General features: G+C 35.7%; 1 protein-coding gene across 2 annotated transcripts in view; it reads right to left on the bottom strand.

Annotated features, from left to right (window-relative positions):
• LOC106050283 (dynein axonemal heavy chain 5-like) overlaps positions 1 to 20059 on the bottom strand; it is a 93985-nt gene that overhangs the window by 33472 nt on the left and 40454 nt on the right. For both annotated transcript variants that reach the window (XM_056036390.1, XM_056036389.1), the window contains exons 26-45: positions 19900 to 20031; positions 19319 to 19488; positions 18700 to 18940; positions 17836 to 18035; positions 17574 to 17727; positions 14758 to 14921; positions 14222 to 14429; positions 13411 to 13572; positions 13063 to 13287; positions 12225 to 12397; positions 11291 to 11469; positions 10387 to 10574; positions 9818 to 10012; positions 7971 to 8157; positions 7260 to 7369; positions 6516 to 6762; positions 4977 to 5218; positions 2599 to 2739; positions 1276 to 1525; positions 360 to 637 (exon numbers count right to left, since the gene is read on the bottom strand). In XM_056036390.1, the coding sequence (XP_055892365.1) occupies positions 360 to 637; positions 1276 to 1525; positions 2599 to 2739; positions 4977 to 5218; positions 6516 to 6762; positions 7260 to 7369; positions 7971 to 8157; positions 9818 to 10012; positions 10387 to 10574; positions 11291 to 11469; positions 12225 to 12397; positions 13063 to 13287; positions 13411 to 13572; positions 14222 to 14429; positions 14758 to 14921; positions 17574 to 17727; positions 17836 to 18035; positions 18700 to 18940; positions 19319 to 19488; positions 19900 to 20031 (3846 nt within the window). The remainder of the gene's footprint in view (positions 1 to 359; positions 638 to 1275; positions 1526 to 2598; positions 2740 to 4976; positions 5219 to 6515; positions 6763 to 7259; positions 7370 to 7970; positions 8158 to 9817; positions 10013 to 10386; positions 10575 to 11290; positions 11470 to 12224; positions 12398 to 13062; positions 13288 to 13410; positions 13573 to 14221; positions 14430 to 14757; positions 14922 to 17573; positions 17728 to 17835; positions 18036 to 18699; positions 18941 to 19318; positions 19489 to 19899; positions 20032 to 20059) is intronic.

The raw sequence follows: 20059 nt of genomic DNA, 5'->3' as shown, positions 1-20059 counted from the left end.
GTATTAAAGGTTTGAGCTCTTCTAACTTAAGGAAAAGAAGAAGAGGCAGAAAGAGAAAATGATGAGAAGACTACATAAAAGAATGGACAGGCCTGTCAATGGGGGAAATTCTATCCAAGGGAAGAGAAAAAGTCTATAAACTCTAATGGGTGCCTGACATTAGTTGGGGAAAAGTAGAGGCGGTTGGTCATTGTGCTGGCCATATGACACCCTCGTTAACCGTGACACCTTCAACTATCCCTTAGTCTTAAAAAAAGAGATTTTAGTGTTAGAACATAGGTAATTAGGTGATCGTAGTTTTCTTTTACTGCAAGCCTACTCAAAGATAAACTACAAGACAAGGCTGCGGTAGTGCCTACCTGGAACATCATAGGTGTGGTGGCTGAAGAGAAACTGACCGACTGACCAATATGGTACTCTGGGTTGTACTGTCTCATGTAGTTGTTGATCATGACAGTTTTGGCAGTGCCCTGCTCACCAATCAAAAGGACGGCCTTGTTCTGCTTGGCTATCAGGTTGACCAGGTACTCTGTCCGAACATTGTCAACATTAGGAACCAAGATACTGGTGTACTCTGGCTCATGGTCAGTTGGGTAGACATAGTTGGTCACTTTCTCACCCCAATAGATCCATTTTCCTGGAAATATAACCAAAAAGACTGTAAAGTTGTCCCTCCTTTTTTTTAAATGACTAAGCTAGTGCAGTAGCTTTAAAAAAAATTATTAGGACTGTAATCAATGACAGGAAGGTGCAGTGGCTGAGTGGTAAAGTGCTTAGCTTCCAAACCAAGGGGGTCCAGAATTTGAATCCTGGTGAAGACTGGTATTTTTTATTCCACCCAACTCTGAAAGGGTACCTGGCATCAGTTGGGGAAAAGTAAAGGCAGTTGGTCATTGTCCTGACCATATAACATCCTCATTAGCCATGGGCCACAGAAACAACCTTAACATCATCTGCCCCAAACAATACTCAGAAAAAAAAATATTTCTTGTTACATATCCTAGGACAAATTCATACTTTTCCTTCATTATAGCCATAAGTACCTGGAGCTCATTGCCTAAATCAGCCAGGGAAACCAAAGATTTAATCAAGTATGACTTTAATTAAGATACATGACTTGGTTAACATAACATATGGAAAAAAATATAAAATTTGTATCTTCTTTTTTGAAGAAATGTATAAAATATACAAGATAAGAAGATAAGATAATCACATAAGAAAAATGATTTTACAAATTCTAAACCATGAAAGACGCAAAACAATGACAGCTATTACCATCTGTGTCCACCATAAAATCAAACATGGTGGCGTCCAGTCCATCTGGTATTTGGGGCAGATCAAGCTTGATGGTCTCATGTTTGCGGAGGAACTCCTCCATCCTGGCTCTGCCATCCAGCTCCAAGAAGGCTCCGATGCTCCACATGAGACAGAAGATGTAGAGCCTCTCGTACACCTCCCTCGACAGCTGACCAGTTCCTTCTTTGTCATCTTTCATAGGAATCAGGCCAGTCAATAACTTGCAGGCCTGAACATATAAAGTTATGATATCAGCAAAACATACAAAGTTATGATACTAGCTGAACATATAAAGTTTTATTACTAGCTGAACATACAACTTTATGATACTTGCTGTATATACAAAGTTATAATAATAGCTAAACATACAAAGTTATGATACTAGCTGAACATACAAAGTTATGATACTAGCTGAACATACAAAGTTATGATACAAGCTGAGCATACAAAGTTATGATACCAGCTGAACATACAAAGTTATAATACTAGCTGAACATACAAAGTTATGATACTAGCTGAACATACAAAGTTATGATATTAGCTGAACATACAAAGTTATGATACTAGCTGAGCATACAAAGTTATGATACCAGCTGAACATACAAAGTTATAATACTAGCTGAACATACAAAGTTATGATACTAGCTGAGCATACAAAGTTATGATATTAGCTGAACATACAAAGTTATGATACCAGCTGAACATACAAAGTTATGATACCATCATAGTGACATTAACTTTTGATTTGTATTACTTATTTCACAAGCAATGAAATGTTCAATGAGATGAGTCCTATTTCTTATTTTATAGAAGGCATCTAACAACAATTAATACATAAACTTACCTACAAAGAAACACATAAACTCACATAAAAATAACAAGAACACACATAAACCTGCATACGAGGCTTCAACTTAGCTTACTTAAGTCAACTTAGACATATAAACAACATATAAAGTAACACATAAGCTAGATTATTTATATAAAGTAATCTTTTAAAGTAACACATGTCAACTAGCATACACAATCAAATATGTCAACTACAAGATTTATAATGGTAGGTTTTGAGTTGAGTAAACTAATACACTGTTTGAAAGTCTAGCACTGTTTTATTAGACTGAGTGCAATCCTAAAGGTTTTTAAATATATTCTGTGCTGAAATTGTTTTTTTTTAATAAAAGAAGGGCTCTAGGTCATTGTTTCTATCTAGTAATTCAATGTTACTTTTTGAAAAAGTAGTTGAAAGCAAACAAGCAATAAAGAAATATTTAAAAAAAAAAAAAAACTAGATTTGCAATTTACCTGAGAAATAACAAAAGCCTCCAAGATATCCATTTTAAACTCCAGGTTTTGAAGAGCAAAATTCCACAATGCTGTGAAGGAACTGTTGAAGAGCTCTGTCAGGATATCTTTCTCATGGAATGGCCGATGATTCAACCAGCCCTAGCAGTATAAAATAATTCACAGCATTCCATCACATATTAAAGTAATAAATATAGTAAGTTGAAATGGTGAGCACCTTATGTAATGTTTTCCCAGTATGTTAATATATATGTACAAAGTAATTATCCCCCAGAGTATTTCAACTAGCTTTCAAGTAAAATTAAAGCAGTATTCTTTGCTAGTGGTCTCTGTACTTCTATATGGTTGTGAAAGTAGGACACTGAACGCTGAGGCTGAAAAAAGAATTCAAGCCTTTGAAAATAAATGCTACAGAAAAATGCTGGAAATCAGACACTAGGAAAAGAAGACAAAAGAGTTTGTACTGTCTACAAGTCAACACTCTGCCTGGCAAAATGATTAACTCCTCAATACTGTGAAGAGATAAAAGCTGAGCTGGTTTCATCTTATTGTAAGACATGACTCGCTGTCAAAAATAATCCTTCAAGGTACAGTGGACGGAGCACAAAGAAAGAATTGTCCAAAGAAAAGCTTGCTGGACAATGCAAAAGAATGAACCAGCTTCTCTCTTGATACCTACTAAGAACATCTGCCCATCAGGAAAATTGGTGGGATTCGGTCACACTCTATGAAGAAAGTGAATGGACAAATGAGAAGAGATAATTTTAGGAATGGACAAATGAGAAGAGATAATTTTAACTATGATATGAAAGGACATTATAACAGGATAGCTAAAGCAATGAGAACAATGTCAAAGCTGCAAAATGTCTGGAACAAAGCTTTGTTGACTATTACTACTAAAGCCTTAGCTTGAACCTATGTATTAAGTACTCTGTTATATAGCTATGAAACATGGCCCAACTACTTTAGGCAGGAAAAGAAACTAAATAGCTTCCACCTAGGATATTTATGGCGCATACTGAAAATAAGGTGGTAAAATAAAATCACCAAAATAAAGTCCCGCAAAGAGCAGGATGCCAGGACATCCTGGCTGTTAACAGTAGACACCCTGACTGGCTTAGACATGTACACAGAATGCCATAGGGCTAGCTTCCACAGGACATATTGTGCAGTGATCTAATGGAGGGCAGAAGAGCTGTAGCGTGTTCACCCTTAGGGTACACTAGCCTCAGTGTGTTCACTTCCATGCTAAACATGATCCTGAAGATGTAGAGCCTCTCATACACCTCCCTCCACCACTGGCCATTCTATACTAAGAGTTTCCAAAGATACCCTAACTATATGATATTTTTCCAGATTAACACCAACAGTTGGAAGAAGAAAGCACATGATAACCCATTATTACTATTATAGCTTTTATATAGCGCTACTTTCATGCTTATAGCATGCTCAGAGCGCTTTTGGTCCAATCTCATTTGTGGAGGGAGGGAGGGGGTATCTAGGAGTTGGTTTTCCGTGCTGCCTTTAGGCACTCAGTAAACACAACTCTGCCCGAGTCGGGTGCCGAACCTCGAGCCCCCTTCTAGGTAGCCAAGACAAGCCAAGTTCAAGTGCACTTAGCCTCTCGACCACGCTTTCACAGGACATATTGTATTGTGATCTAATGGAGGGCAGAAGAGCTGTAGCGTGTTCACCCTTAGGGTACACTAGCCTCAGTATGTTCACTTCCATGGTAAACATGATCCTGAAGATGTAGAGCCTCTCATACACCTCCCTCCACAGCTGGCCATTCTATACTAAGATACACTGACTATATGATATTTTTCAAGATTGACACCAACAGTTGGAAGAAGAAAGCACATGATAACCCATTATTATTATTATAGCTTTTATATAGCGCTACTTTCATACTTATAGCATGCTCAGAGCGCTTTTGGTCCAATCTCATTTGTGGACTTTAGGCGCTCAGTAAACACAACTCTGCCCGAGTCGGGTGTCAAACCTCGAGCTGCCTTCTAGGTAGCCAAGCCAAGCCAAGTTCAAGCGCACTTGGCCTCTCGACCACGCTTCCCACATATAATAAACAAGAATAAATGAAGGGTCTTGGATAGCATATGAGATGGAAAAAGGTTGAAAATGCTGCTGCCTTTGATGGTTACTGATTCCCAACTTGTTACCATACAAAGGGTTAAAGTCATCCATCAAGAAGTAAAATGTCATAGATGACATCTAATAAAATGCTCTCCCAATAAACTTTTCTATCTAAGTGTACCGGTACCAAGCAATTAGACTCAGAGCATTTCAACATTGAGATGCTATTATTTTGGTAACCTATTGCTCATTAAACTAAAAAGAAAAAAAAGAAACCATTGACATACTTGTAATATAGGACTCCAGCCCAGACCAGAGCTACTCATGTACACCATGCCGTTTCTGGAAACTGTGGCAGGTGAGGCGTTGTCAATGTTGTGAGGCTCAAAGATGATTTTACAGTTGGGGGCCATGGGGATTCTGTCACCGTTGGCCAGGGTCAGTGTTTTGTTGTCGTCCAAAACAGAGTTGAGGTTCTCAATCCAGATGGCGTCCACAGGCCCATCAAGTACAAGCCAGATGTGTTCTCCTAATAATATATAACAGGCAGGACACAAGGTGATACATGAAACAAGCAAGTCATACAATAGTGGAGACAAGACACATTGAAAAACAGTTGATACATAGCAGGTAATAAAATGGTTGAGAGAGATGTGCTAACCAGTAACTAAGAATAGTTGATGACATAAAGCTAAAAATAGCAACAATGGAGGCATGGCGGCTGAGTGGAAAGCCCTTAGCCTACAAACTGAGGGATCCTGGGTTTGAATCCTGGTGAAGACTGTGATTTTTAATTTCAGGATCTTTAGGGCTACTCTGAGACCACCTAGCTCTAATAGGTACTTGACGTTGGTCGTGAAAAAGTAAAGGTGGTTGGACATTGTGCTAGCCACACAAAGAGTTTAACTTGGTTCATCGTTACTTATGAATCTTTTTGTTTTTGTATTTGCTAACCATAGGCCATAGATGACCTTTACACTATCTGCCCTATAGAAAACAGTTGATAAAAGGTCTGAAAGAGGTTAGATACTAGAAGACACCTTACTGAGTTAGAGGCTAGCAGTTAGTGCTGTGTTTCTTGATTTGTCTTTATGTCTCTACATTGTATTTACTATTTTCTTTCAATAACTAAAGTCTTCTAGTGCTGCTATGGCCTATTTGATGTGTCACGTCTATTTTGACATAAATTTGTTCCACCAGCAGTAGGCTTTAGTAATGTCAATTTACGTAATCATAAAATACAAGACCTGAGCCATAAAACTATAATTGTCATGGTCTGACATAAACACACAACAGACCTGCAACATGAAATAGTTAATATTATTGCTAATATGAAAAAAAAAAAGATACACAAGTAACAATGAACAAAGTTAAACTCTTTGTTTTTTAAAGAAATTAAAATGATAAGAGATTTTGATAAAAAGGAAGAAACAGTTCACTGTTTTGCCATCATTCCTATTAATTTTAAAATATTCATCCTGATGGGTTATCAAAGTTTAAATTTTTAAATCTGACAACTTAAATGTTTGACCTGATAAAATTATTTAAACACATATAATATTTAAGCCTAGTGGCTGAGTGGTGAAGCGCTTGGCTTCCAAACCGGGAAGTCCCAAGTTTAAATCTTGGTGAGGACTGTGATTTTGAATTTCAAGAGTTTTAGGGCACCGTTAAGTCCACCCAGCTCTAATTGACATTACCTGGCATTACCCTGGGTAAACATAGCCATAGAAACAGATGGCCTTTACATTATGTGCCATCTAGATAAGCAAGGTCTGAAAGGGGAACTTTATTCCCTTTTTTATTAAAGGTACTGAAAGAGTTACCTTTCTTTACACGAGTTGTTCTCCTCCACAGAGTTGAGAAAATGCCATCTGTCCAATCATTTGTAGCCACATCCAAGCGGCCAAACATCTGGGGTGCTGTAATAGCCTTGGGGTTCATCCTCCATTCTTTGTGTGGCTCACCACAGTCAGTCATTGCCTTCATTAGCATGTGTATGCAGCAGGTCTTACCAGCACCACTGGGGCCAAGGGTCATCATACCGTGACGGACTCGCTGAGTCTCAAACAGCTAGAACACAAGAAGAGATAAAGTTGTTATGTAATATTAACTCAACACACAAATGTACAACATTAGTGAAGGTCATGTACGCTCTAAAATTTATAGGCCCTTCACGTGCAAAAATTGAATTATAAAATATTTTATTATTTTTATATGATTCAATGAAATATTATCATTGTAAAGTATATAGCTTAGATTCTTCTTCTAGCCAGCTTTATTGCTGCTGAGCTGTGAGCTCTTTTGCAGACTGTGCCAAGAAAAAAAAATGTGCTGTTTTCTTCAGTTGTTATATAGTTTAGATAAGATTTAACCTTTTTTTATGAGAGAAAACAACATTTAAAAATGTAATAGCCCATGAATAAATCTAATTAAATAATATATCTTAATTAAAGACTACAATACACTTATAAATTAAGTAGTTGAAAAGATTACTATCCACTTTTCAATAATCATCACTTGATTAAAATGAGGATAAAATCCTTTACAGTATTATACATTATACATACTTGAACAAGTTTAATAGTCCATTCTGGGTGGTTAATCAATTTAGCTTCATCCACATTTTTAGCAATAGCTGCCTCAAGGTCTGGATAACCTGCCTTGTCCAATGTGATACCTTACAGAGATGAAATGAAATTTAAAATATAATGAATCCAACCAAAGGTGTTTTGAAACTAATATTTATTTCTATGGACATTTACCTTTTTGTATACATCAATAAAAATTGTAAAATATTCAATTGGTAAATAATAGTTTTATAAGAATGTTTTTTTAAAATGGTAAATTAAATTGAATATTGTTGGGTTTTTCTTTTTTTTATTGTTTTTTTTTTTTTTTTTTTGCAGTAGTTTATCCCGATGATGTAAGGTCAAGGAGAAAGACAGAGAGGAACATAGGAAGAAGATAGACAGATCATCTGTGGTGCCCCAACAGACTAAAGAATGGGTGAAAGTAAAAAAAACATAACATGCATATCAAGTAAAATTGTTCAATAATTCTCTTCCGAGTCAAATTAGTGTATTTGGAGTCAAAGTGTTGTATGTCAAGTCAAATTAGTGTATTTGGAGTCAAACTGTTGTATTTCAAGTCAAATTAATGTATTTCTGTAATAATGTCAAGTCAACTTATAATAATTTCGAGTCAACTATTTGTTTCTCAAGTCCTTAAGAAATTAATGTACACATTGTCGAGAATCAGAAATGTTTGATGTGCTGTACCTGGGAACAAGTCCCCAATAAGGGAGACAAACAATGGTTCATCCTGGTCCACAAGTTTGCTGAGGTTCATGTCCCTGAGTACTCTCATCACCACAGTCTGTTCTGTTTCTGTTGGATTCATACGCTTCACTGCTCCCAGAGTTCTTAGCACAGACAGGATGTTACGCAGACCAAAATCATAGTGCACCTACATCAAGTTGAAAACATTTGTATAAAGATGTATTATAAAACTGACTGGCTATTTATTTCTTTAACAATCATAACAATAACAAGCTAAGTATAACAAGGTTACAAAAGACAGTTTGTGTGGAAACACAAAGTCAAAATCGGCCCCCGAAGTGGTCCACCCAGGCAGGCTTCAATATTTTCAGAAAGAACATCCGAATGAAATTATATCAAAGACAAATGAGAGATAAGAATGGAGAAAGAAGGTTAACAGATCTTGTGTAGTGTCCCAACGGTCCCACAGATCAAAGGATAGGTGAAAGTGAATGTAAAGTTAGATGTGAACATGGCCTAACTAGTTCCCCTTTCAGACCTTGTGGTCTATAGGGCAGATGATGTAAAGTTCATCTGTTTTTGTGGCCTACGGTTAACAAGGGTGTCATGTAGCCAGCACAACGACCAACCGCCTTTACTTTTCCCCAACTAATGTCAGGTATCCATTATAGCTGGGTGGACTCAGAGGCACCCAAGGATTCTGAAATTGAAAATCCCAGTCTTCACCAGGATTCAAACCCGGGACCCCTGGTTCGGAAGTCAAGAGCTTTACCACCGCGCCTCCCCTGGCCTAACTGATGTCTTATAATTGATCTAATTGTTTTGAAAAAGCTCAATCTCTTATTTGAATCCTCATAAAAAAAAAAAAAAAAAAATTTTCCTCATTAAAAAAAAAAAGTTTAGGAAAATAAAGTTTACATGATTACTATTCGTTTTAAATTAGGTCTAAATTATGATGCATACTAATTAGCTTTTTCTCTTTAAAAAACTGCTTGCATAACTGATTTAAAAAATTAGATTTTTCGATTTCAGAAAAAATAAGTAGCCGTTGCATCAGAACTTTGAATGGTCTAAAATATTGTGATGTCGGATTTTCAATATCTTTTCTAGTTTACGAGATCTAAACAGGACGGACAGACAGAAATTTCGCACAAAACTAATAGTGTCTTTTCCCCTTTTCGGGGCCGCTAAAAATACAAAAATGTATAGCAAAGCTACATTCCAATGATAAAAAACATTAAATGATAATACAAGATAACTTGGTAACTAACAGAGTTGTGGTCAGTCTGTGTGCTGATTTTATGTGGTTTGGAAAGGAAATTATAGTAAAATGTGTTTTGGACCAAAGGTTGATTTGGTCTTTCAAGAGCTGGAAGACTTGGATTTATTATTTTTTGAGGGGACAATAAACACTATTATCTTATTAAACTTAGAGTGTTAGAGTTTTATGTTCTCTAAAAAATTATGATTAATCTGGACTATCGTATATGGGGCATGGTGGCTAAGTGGTATTTTATTATTTTATTAAAATTAGAGTGTTAGAATTTTATGTTCTCTAAAAAATTACTATCAATCTGGACTATCATATATGGGGCATAGCGGCTAAGTGGTAAGGCACATGGCTCCAAACCAAGAGAGGTATTGGGTTCAAATCATAGTGAAGACTGGGATTTTTAATTTCAGGATTTTTAGGATGCCCCTCAATTGCCCAAAGATCCCGAAATATAAAATCCCAGTCTTCACCAGGATCAGAACCCTGTTTGGAAATCAAGCGCTTTACCACTCAACCACCATGCCTCCACAAAGCTGTCAAGCGCAATGCCTGAAGGTGAACATCCTTAACTCACTTGCTTGGTCAGCTGCTCTTCACAAAGCTTGTACAGGGTGAAGAACTTGCGAGCCAGCACAATGTTGTCTATGAAACCGACAGCGGCCAGCTTGACACGGATGATGATCTGTCTGTCAGGCACCATCATGGCCACAGTTCTAAAGTTGATCTTCAAGTTTTCTGGAAGCTCTTGACGCCCAGCATAGCCAGGATTCTGAAATGAAGGGAGAATATCCCAATGAGCAAACCGTCAAACTGAGAATGGGAAGTGGGAGAAAAAAAAGTACAAAACCCAATAAGAGAAATAACTCCACATATACAGCCACATCTCTCAATAAGTAGCATTTATTTTCCTTTTTTTAATACCAAACAAAATAATTAATTACCAATAATTAATAAACTAAATGATTAATTTTTTGATTGATTCATGCTTTGTTAGGTACAACAAATAATTGTCTAAGGTTTTCAACTTGATCTGAGTGTAGGAGAGATATGTACAAAAATTATACCAGACAAAAAGACACAGAGAGTTGATATAAGATATTAAGATTTGTAATAAATGACCCTTTCTAATAGACTGTAACCTACCATAGTTAAGAAAATACCAAACTCTGTATTCATCTCGACATTGTCCCCATCAGTGAAGATGAAATTCTTCTTTCTTTCTTTCTTACAGGCAAGGACAATGGCTATCTGCTGGGCAGCCACAGACAAGACAGGGAGGTCAATACGGTTGAACTCATCAAAACATCCCCATGACCCTGACTGAGCCAGACCTGATGATGGCAAAGAAGTAAACTAACAAAGTAACAGACTATAATATCACAGTAACACTTTAAAGTATCACAGTAATTCATTAAAGTAACAAAGACACATATAATAATAATAATAATGACTAACATATAAAAGTTATATAAAATATGAAACATATAAAATGTAACATCAATGAAAAAATTAGTGCTTCAGGTTTTCATTCTTGAATAGGTTAATAATAATCACATAAAAAGGCTTATAAATATAGTTATCAACAAATTTTTTTTCTTTATAACTTATCCCTAATACCAGCAATTCCACTTAACGAAAAAAAAAACTGAACTAGAAAATTCTTTTTATTGTACTTCCATCTGCTGTAAGCAAAGTTCCCCTTTCAGATCTTACAATCAATAGGGCAGATAATGTAACTGTCATTTGTTTGTGCGGCCAATGTTTTATGAGGATGTCATATGGCCAGCACAAGGACCACTGCCTTTACTTTTCTCCAATTAATGTCAGTCCAACTAATGTCATCAGAGGCCCCCTAAAGATCCCATTCTTCACCAGGATTCAAACCCGGGACCACAGTTCAGAAGTCAAGCACTTTACCACATAACCATCTCATCTCCACATTAAGGAAAGACAAAAAAAACTAAATAAATATTTAAAATTAGAATTAAACTAGATAGGAATAAATAATTATAATAAATTCAAAGTTTAATTTTGTTAGCTGAACTACCTTTAAAGATTCTGCCCAAGCCTCTGAAGTCCATCTGATCAGAGCAGTTGAAGACAACAACATACTTTCCAAGACATCGACCCATATCCTTGACTGTCTCTGTTTTACCAGTTCCTGCAGGGCCAGCAGGAGCCCCTCCCATAGACATGCCCAGTGCCTGGGCCAATGTGATGTAACACCTGTACAGAAATAGCAAAAACAAGAATTACATAAGAAACATCTTAGACAGATTTAGTAAAGATCTTGAAAATACTGAAAATACATGTAAACCATTGATTTCAAATAGACCATTATATCAGCAAATGTTAATAGTACTTGAACTAGATATGGCCTCATTCAGTTCACAAAAGACTGGATCATCTTATCGACATAATATGAATGCATGAACATAAGCTATGGTTGGAATGATGTTGCCCACACAGCAATGTCCACCTCTACAAGCAGCTGATCTATCCAAAAAAACAGTTTGGAATTAGCAACATCACAGGCTCTGCCAGAGTGTAGTAATGAGTGCTGCAAGCTTCTTAAGAGTGCCAGTTCCTGATTTTTCATCAGGGTTGATTTCTAAAGACAATTAACTGTTGTCTAAGCCAGTAATCTTTGGGCAGAAAGGGCTTGGTAGCCTTCAATGACTACCCACCTAGAAAAAGGAAAACTCTGAATTCAAACCTCTGCTGCCTATACCTAAACACGGCAAAGAGCTTGAAGTAGCAAATTGTCAATTTATTTAACACATATCAAATATGTTGATTGATTAAATTTGTTTTGTAACATTCACTATTAGAAGGAAAAATTATCAGCAGACAATAGTTATTTTTATATTATTCAAATGTTACTTTAGGATGTGCTTCAGGTTACATGATGAAAAATATTTGCCTGTTACTCACAGATGTAATGACATTTACATATCAGTGAGGGTAGCGATGACATTTACCTGTCAGTGAGTGGTGTGATGACTAATCTTTCTGTACATCCAAGGAACTCATTCTGATAGCTAAAGTCCACATCAGTGATAGCAATCAGACACTTGTCTTGGTCCTCCACAAAGTAGAACCTGGACTGCTTCAGCCATTCAAAGTCAATTGGGGATTTCACATGGAGGCGACACTGAAACACAATAACATCAGCTCTAAATCTGTGTCACTTTGTAATGTAATGATACACTAACATTTTTCTTTATTATATATAATTTCCATACTGAATACAATCAATAGTTTTATAAGATTCTGTCTTTCTATTATGTTCTGTTTATAATTCATAGAATTATTTAACAAATCTACCTAGATCTAATCTCAAACCACATTAAAGGGGGAGCAGTTATGCAGGTCAAGCTTTTTTTAGTGTCTTAGATTTGATTTCATTGAGACACTCACAGTGTAGTTCAAACCAAATATTCTAGTTACATGAATGACTACATTAATAAAGATCAGCATAGATTGTAATTAATCTTATTATTACGGAAATATCTGCATATTCTAGAACTCTAAAATTGAAATTAAAAAAAAAATTAAAAAATATCTGTATATTATAGAATTCTAAAAGTGAAATTTTTAAGAAATATCAGTAAATTATAGAATCTATCTAAAAGTGAAATTTTAAGCCAACATTGACAATTAGTCAGGTTTCAAAGACATATTTAATATAAGGAATATGTGAATAAAAGTGCTGGCCCTCCTTATAATAATAAAACATATGTATTTTTGTGATACTGCATAAACACTTTAAATGCTATGACCATTGTACTAAGCTACATATCTATCTACCATACTTACCAAGTCATCAAATATGTCTCTCTGGTGGACCATGATGGTGATGAGGGTCTCAAACTTTGTCCTGTCCACTTTAGATAAGTCCATGGTGGTCTGGTCAATCAATGAGTTCAGCAGCTTCAGGAAAGAATCATTGGTCTGAGCCATGATCTTGCGGTCATATTTGGCAGTGGTCAAGGCCTCCTGTGCATCTCTAGTCCAGATCATCTGTATGCCCAGCAAACCAACCTGTATGTTACAAAAAATATTAAAGTTATTAGATGGCTGATATTTTGTCAAGAAATCTTCCCCTTCAGATAGTCCCTTTAGATATAAAAGTAAATCAACTCTGGCCAAAAGTACAAATCTTACCTGTGCAGGAAATGAGTTCAAAAACTCCAGCAAGTTGAAGCTTTGGTCCTGAATAGCCATAGCAGCAGTTCTGATGACTGCATGCAGAGATTTCTGGGACATGGTCATCAGACTCATCAACCAGACTTCAACATTGCCTTCAGCTTTTACAGGCTTCTCTAGCTGTTAAAAGTAATTCATTAATTATTATAATGTAACACTACCAAGTAAAGAACCAACAATCACCAATTTTACATCAGCAATTACAAAATTATAATTAGCAACACTCTTTGGGGCTGTAACATGCAACATACAGAACAAATTTAAAAACTTTTTGAGCAATGTATTGGGCTTGCTTTATTTTTATTGGATGCCTTTGCAATTGACAAAAGATTTAAGACTTATTGAAAATAAAATAGCAAAAGTTTTTCAAAGATAAGTAGCTTCTCAGGATAAAATCTTAAAGACAAGTGCTTTACCTATAGAATTTATCATTACAGAGCCACTTTAGGAATTGAGTTGGTGGAAAGATTTTCTGATTTTAATGGCTTTCTCTATTAACCCTTATGTTCCAAACTTCTCTGTTATCTAGTCTAGAGAGTGGCACACAATGTTTTCATTTTAGCAATGTTATTTTAGTTTAGATCCTTTGAATACTAGTCAATAGCATAATAAAATCACTTCAATTTTACTTTGACTTTCTATGGAAACATGTAAACACATGAAAACATTTTTAATAGAATAGAACTAAATATTGAAGCTGTTGACACAAGACCTATCCAAAAAGCATAGTTACACTTAAGAATGACATTTACAATTGAGCACAACTGACCTCAATAACTTCTCCTTCAGACGAGATGATGGACAAAATCTGATCATAAATCTTGTCATGGAAGCGCACGTTCTTGGTGTTGTCGAAGACGGATAAAAGATGAGCTTGGATGGTGTGAGGATCACTGGCCTGGCCAAGAATTTCCAAAAGTGCAGGGTCAGACACAAAGAAAAATCTGGGGAAGCTCAATCTCTTCTTCTCAAGGTATCTGAAACATGAAAACTAAACTTTAGAAGTGGTGAGAGGACCCTGAAAGGGAGATAATTTTTTTAATATAAATTTATTTATTTCTTCTAGCCAGCTTTTTTCTTTATAAGCTGAAGACTCTTTACATTTTTTTACACAGAAGACTCAAATCTTCATCACATGTGATTTTAATACAGAACTAAGACTAGAACAAAACAAAAATAAGAAAATGAAATTCTGATAATTTGAATAACTAATATATTAGCAAGATCCACCCCAAGAATGATTCATTAGATTAGTAAAAAAAAAAAAAAAAATTAGAGTTAAAACAAAATGATTTACTTCCTCACCCAGTGAGAGATTTCTGGCAGAGCTCCAGCTGCTCTAGAAGGTGAGGCAGAAGCTGCATCAGAGTCTCATCCCCAACGCAGCATTGGACCACATTTGGTGTTTCATGGGCTTTGGTCATTATCTTCACCCAAGACTTGTCAATGTTGCTGAATCGTTTGGCTTCCTAATCAAAGTTTTACACAAGTTGTGCAATTATTATCTTGAATTAAAATATATATAATCTCTAAGCATTGTAAAGAAAAACTTTTGTGATAAAACCTGTCTGTAATTCCATGTAATGTTATCAAAATCTTTCTTATCTTATCTTATCTTATATAATACAGACGTTACTTCAAAAAAGAAGATGATTACGTCCTACGCGTCATGCATTTAGTCATGCATATTTAACCAATGACTTAAATTCTGCCAAGTCACTGGTTTTCCTGGCTAGCTCAGGCAAGCCATTCCATGCTCTAATAGCACTAGGGAAGAAGGAGTATTTGTACAAATTTGTCCTAGCATATGGGACGAGAAATGTGCCTTTATCTTTGTGTCTTTCAGAGTATTTTATTAAATTTTGTTTTTGTATTTGAAGATTATGGTTCAGTGTTTTATGTATGATTGCTACTTTACTTTTGAGCCTTCTGTCCTGAAGGCTTTCTAAATTTAGTGATTTTACTAAAGGTGTTACTCTAGTCAAATGTGAATATTCGTTTGTTATGAATCTCACTGCTCTATTTTCTGTCTGTTCCAGTTTCTTAATGTTTTCTTGAGTTGAGGGGTCCCAAACGGAGGATGCATATTCTATTATTGGCCTAACCAAGGTTAAATAACATTTTAGTTTTATGTTCTTATTTGATTTATAGAAATTTCTTTTAATAAATCCTAATGCTTTGTTTGATTTTTTTGTAGTTTCATCAATATGTGGATTCCATGATAGTTTTTCATTTATTATAACACCTAGGTATTTTGCGTTTTTAGTCTGTGTTACTGGTTTGCCATGAATAAGATAAGTGGAATTAATTTGTTTTAGTTTTTTTGTTACTCTTAACAACTGACATTTTTCTGGGTGGAAAGACATGCTCCAATTTGATTCCCATTTATGTAATTCATCTAATTCTGTTTGTAAAATATCTGTGTCTTGTGTTGTTTTTATTGTTCTATATATTATGCAATTGTCTGCAAATAATCTGACTTTTGTTCCTGAAGTAATGCAATTTGGTAAATCATTTATAAGTAAATTAAAAATAGTAGTGGACCCAAGACTGTTCCTTGAGGTACACCTGAGTTTACTGTTATCGCTGTTGATTTAGAGCCATTTATTATTACAGTTTGTTCTCTCCCTATCAGAAAATCTTTAATCCACTGATGCAGTGGACCATTAATGCCGAAATATTTTAATTTTTTAAGCAAACTATGGTGGTAAAATGTTTGTAAAATGTTTTACATGTTTCAGATGTTCCTTCAGAGTTGAAGATAGTTTACTTCCTAGTCCAAACCTCCCGCAAGACGACGGGGGATGGGAGCGGGCAGGGTTTGAACCCTCGACCGTCGATAAATCCGAATGACAGTCCAGCGCGCAAACCGCACGACCAGGCAGCCATCCTGAACATCCATGGTGAACTTTGTCAAAAGCCTTAGAAAAATCTAGTAAGATAGCATCTATTTGTTCACTATTATCTAAACCTTTTGAAAAATCATCAGTTAGTCCTATTAGTTGTGTTTCACATGATCTATATTTCCTAAAGCCATGTTGGTATGGAGTAAGGACATTATGTTTGTCTAAGTGGTTTATGATGTTGCTACGTATTATGTGTTCTAGGATTTTACATGTGATGCTGGTAAGTGATACTGGTCTGTAGTTTCCTGGGTCAGATTTTTCTCCTTTTTTAAATAGGGGGGTGACATTAGCTTCTTTCCAGTCCTTTGGTACTTTGCCCTGGTTAAGTGAAGCCTGAAAGAGTATTTTGAATACTGGGGCTAGCTCATTGCTTAGTTCTTTGAGTAATCTAGCTGGAATACCATCAGGTCCAGAAGCTTTATTTGGTTTGGTGTTGGCTAATAGTTTTTGAATTCCATTTTCTTGTACTACTATATCTTCTATGTTGTCTACTTGGTTCAAATTCAGTAATATGTCTTTGTCTCCTGGGGCTGAGAATGCTGATGCAAAGTATTTGTTTAGGATGTTTGCTTTAGTTTCATTATCATTATGTATTATGTTATGTTCATCTTTTAATGGCGCTATGCCTGTTGTTTCCATTTTCTTAGACTTAATGTATGACCATAGGTTTTTGTTGTTATCTTTAGATATTACATTGTTTATGTATTCACTCTGCAGCTGTCTGCTTACTTTTTGGGTTAAGTGTTAAATTTTTATATACTTTTTTTTACTTTTAGAATGGGAAATTATAAGTAGGGTGAATCAGATTAACAACATATATGAGATTTCATAACATAAAAAAAAAATGCATTAATATTTATATATTTTGCAGATTTATTTAATTAGCCTATTTACCCTCCCACTTCCATTTATCAGTCCACACATAAAAAAGCCATTTCAAGACAGCCAGATATTTCAGTCTTGCACACCTTACCTGAGAATGACAGTCCTTAGGGACTCGGGGGAAATTGGGACTTAAAGGAAAGTAAATAAAGGGTCCAAAGGGTTAAAGATTTTAATGATTACCTACTGCTTGACTCACAACAAACATCACATTCATTAAAACGTATTACATACAATACAGTTTAAAAATAGAGAATGGTAAGACCATACAACATTTAAGATATAACTTCTGTAATGAAACATTGAGCTTTTTATTTTCAAAATTCTGTTCACCTTTGGCAACTGTTTAGCGATGTCACCCCCAACAAAGACAGCTTCCAGGTAAACCCAAAGGTTTTGAACTGTCATCCAGTTTTCAATGATTTCTGATGAATTGGTCAAGTTGGCCACCCAGGTTTGGATGTTCTTCTTGAAGGGAGCATTGTATCTGGCCAAATAATAAAACACAGCAGTAAGGGATGGTTTACGCGGCCACAAATTATTAGAAGTAAGTCCTTATAAAATCTTACTTCAAAACTATAGGCCAGTGACTTACCGGTTGCTAAGAAGTGAGCTAAGGACCATCAAGGAATCTTCCATAAGGGAGACAATTTCACTAGTTGAGTCTCCGCGCAGCAAGAGTTCTCCTCTGTTCTTGAAGTTGCCAAAAGTGAACTCTTGTGCTCCCCAGTCAGTAATGACTTGTTTCAATTTGGCTTCGATATCCTTTTCCTTAACCGCACTGATACATATGTCCTAGGCAAGCAGACGAAACAAAAGTTGGGTGTCAGTTTAGTGTAAAACAAAGGTTAATGAATTTTAGCAAGTCAATAAAAATTGAAATATTCAGTAAACAAACAATAACAGAATAACAGTAGGAGGCACAGTGGCTGAGTGGTAAAGCACTTGGCTTCTGAACTGGGAGTCCCGGTTTGAATCTTGGTGAAGACTGTTATTTTTAATTTCAAGATCTTTAGGGCACCTCTCAGTCAACCCAGCTCTAACCTGACATGAGTTGGGGAAAAGTAGTAAAGGTGGTTGGTCATTGTGTTGGCCATATGACACTCTCTTTAACCATGGGCCACAGAAACAGATGACCTTTACATCATCTGCCCTAAGGACAGAATGGTCTGAAATGGGAAGTTTACTAGATTAACAGTAAAAAGCTGTAAGAGCTGCAAAACTATATATCTGTATTTATTGTTGCTATTTATTTGGCAAAGACTGCTGAAACTACTTTTTAAACCTCTCAATATTTTACATGTTTCAAATGTTCCTTCAGAATAGAAGAGTATTACCCCCTAAGCCCAAACCTCCTGAGGTGGTGGGCAGGATTTGAGCCCAAGAGTATCGAGACAAGTCTAGACAGGATACCTCACGACCAGGCAGCCATTTTTCTATCCTGCTTATTTCTACTTACTTCAATTTCTTCTTTATATTTCAACAAGGGTGCCTCCAGAATGTTTCGGAGGGTGAAGTTCTCTCCCTCAATGTCAAACGGATGTGCTGTCACATCGGCTATTCTCTGCCAGTGCCTCTGCTTCATAGCTTTGTTGGACATGAGCTCCAGGAGAGGAACCATTTCATTGAAGTCATCAATAGTCTTCTTCAGGTCCTCAAAAGCTTGCCAGTCTTTCAAGGCACGAGGCAGCTTGCGACATCTGGCAGAAACAATGATTTATATCGACCAGTCAGAAAATGTGGCAACAAAAATAATACTAACAAAATAATTCTCATTGCCAAGTTGACTTTATGATTTATAATTTTTTGAAACAAAAATGCAAATCTTTATATAATAAGTCATAATGACTATATTGTTTCCATTTAGTGTTTTTCATCCCTGAAGAGTTTAATAGTAGTATGCCCTATCAATTTAGTAAAGAGAAATTTGAGTGCTAAATGTAAATTCAGAATTAATTCTTTTTTTGTCAAGAAATGTTTACTTTCAAAAGATGTTTTCAGAAAATGACTAATATCAAAGTTAAAAAGATTTTTTTTTTTAATTCAATATCCAATTTATTTTTTTTTAAATGTAAAACCTGTTTTGAAAATCTTGCAGTTCGTTGTTGATTTTATCAATGTTGACGTCCTGCCACAGAATGTCATAGTAACCATGAACTGTGTCAATGACGCTATTGTACAAGCCATACAGTTTCTGTAACAAGTTCAATTCTTTCTTGATCTGCAGCAGCTTTGGATAGTCTGATGGCTGGTAAAGAAAGATAACAAATGAACAAACCAAGGGAATTAATTCTTGTTTGAATTGATAAAATAGAAAAATTGTCGGTTTTAACTCTTTCTCACCTAATTGACGATACTATCGTTGATTTGACTGCATTAAATTATTTTTGGTTTTATAAACATTAACTTGAGTTGTATAAATAGAGCATGCGTTCCCATTTAACTCTATACCAAATAAAATATTGGATTAAAAAGTTATTGAAGTTTAATAATAACAAGGAAATGAACTTTAAATGAATAATTGCGTCGGATATGGAAAGTAATTACAGAGCAAATGAGTTAAATAATAACAAGAGGTACATTTAAACTATTGTTAATGATAACCATGGAGTTGTATTTCACTCGTTTCACTTTCTGTTCCAACGGTCATTTTACTTACCGCCAAACCAAAGAGTTCCTCTCCACCTGTGTAAGTGATGTACTTCCTGTGTAGTGTGTCAAATGTGTTCTGGTATATGATCAACCTGTCTGAGGCCTCTCTGGGGGGAACACCAGGAACCATGGGACCTTTCTATAAGGACATAAATCAAAAGCAGTTT

The sequence above is a fragment of the Biomphalaria glabrata genome, chromosome 7 (assembly GCF_947242115.1).
Source record: "Biomphalaria glabrata chromosome 7, xgBioGlab47.1, whole genome shotgun sequence".
NCBI lineage: Eukaryota > Metazoa > Mollusca > Gastropoda > Planorbidae > Biomphalaria > Biomphalaria glabrata.
The sequence above is the reverse complement of the archived record's forward strand: the minus strand, read 5'-3'. Positions and strand labels throughout refer to the sequence as shown.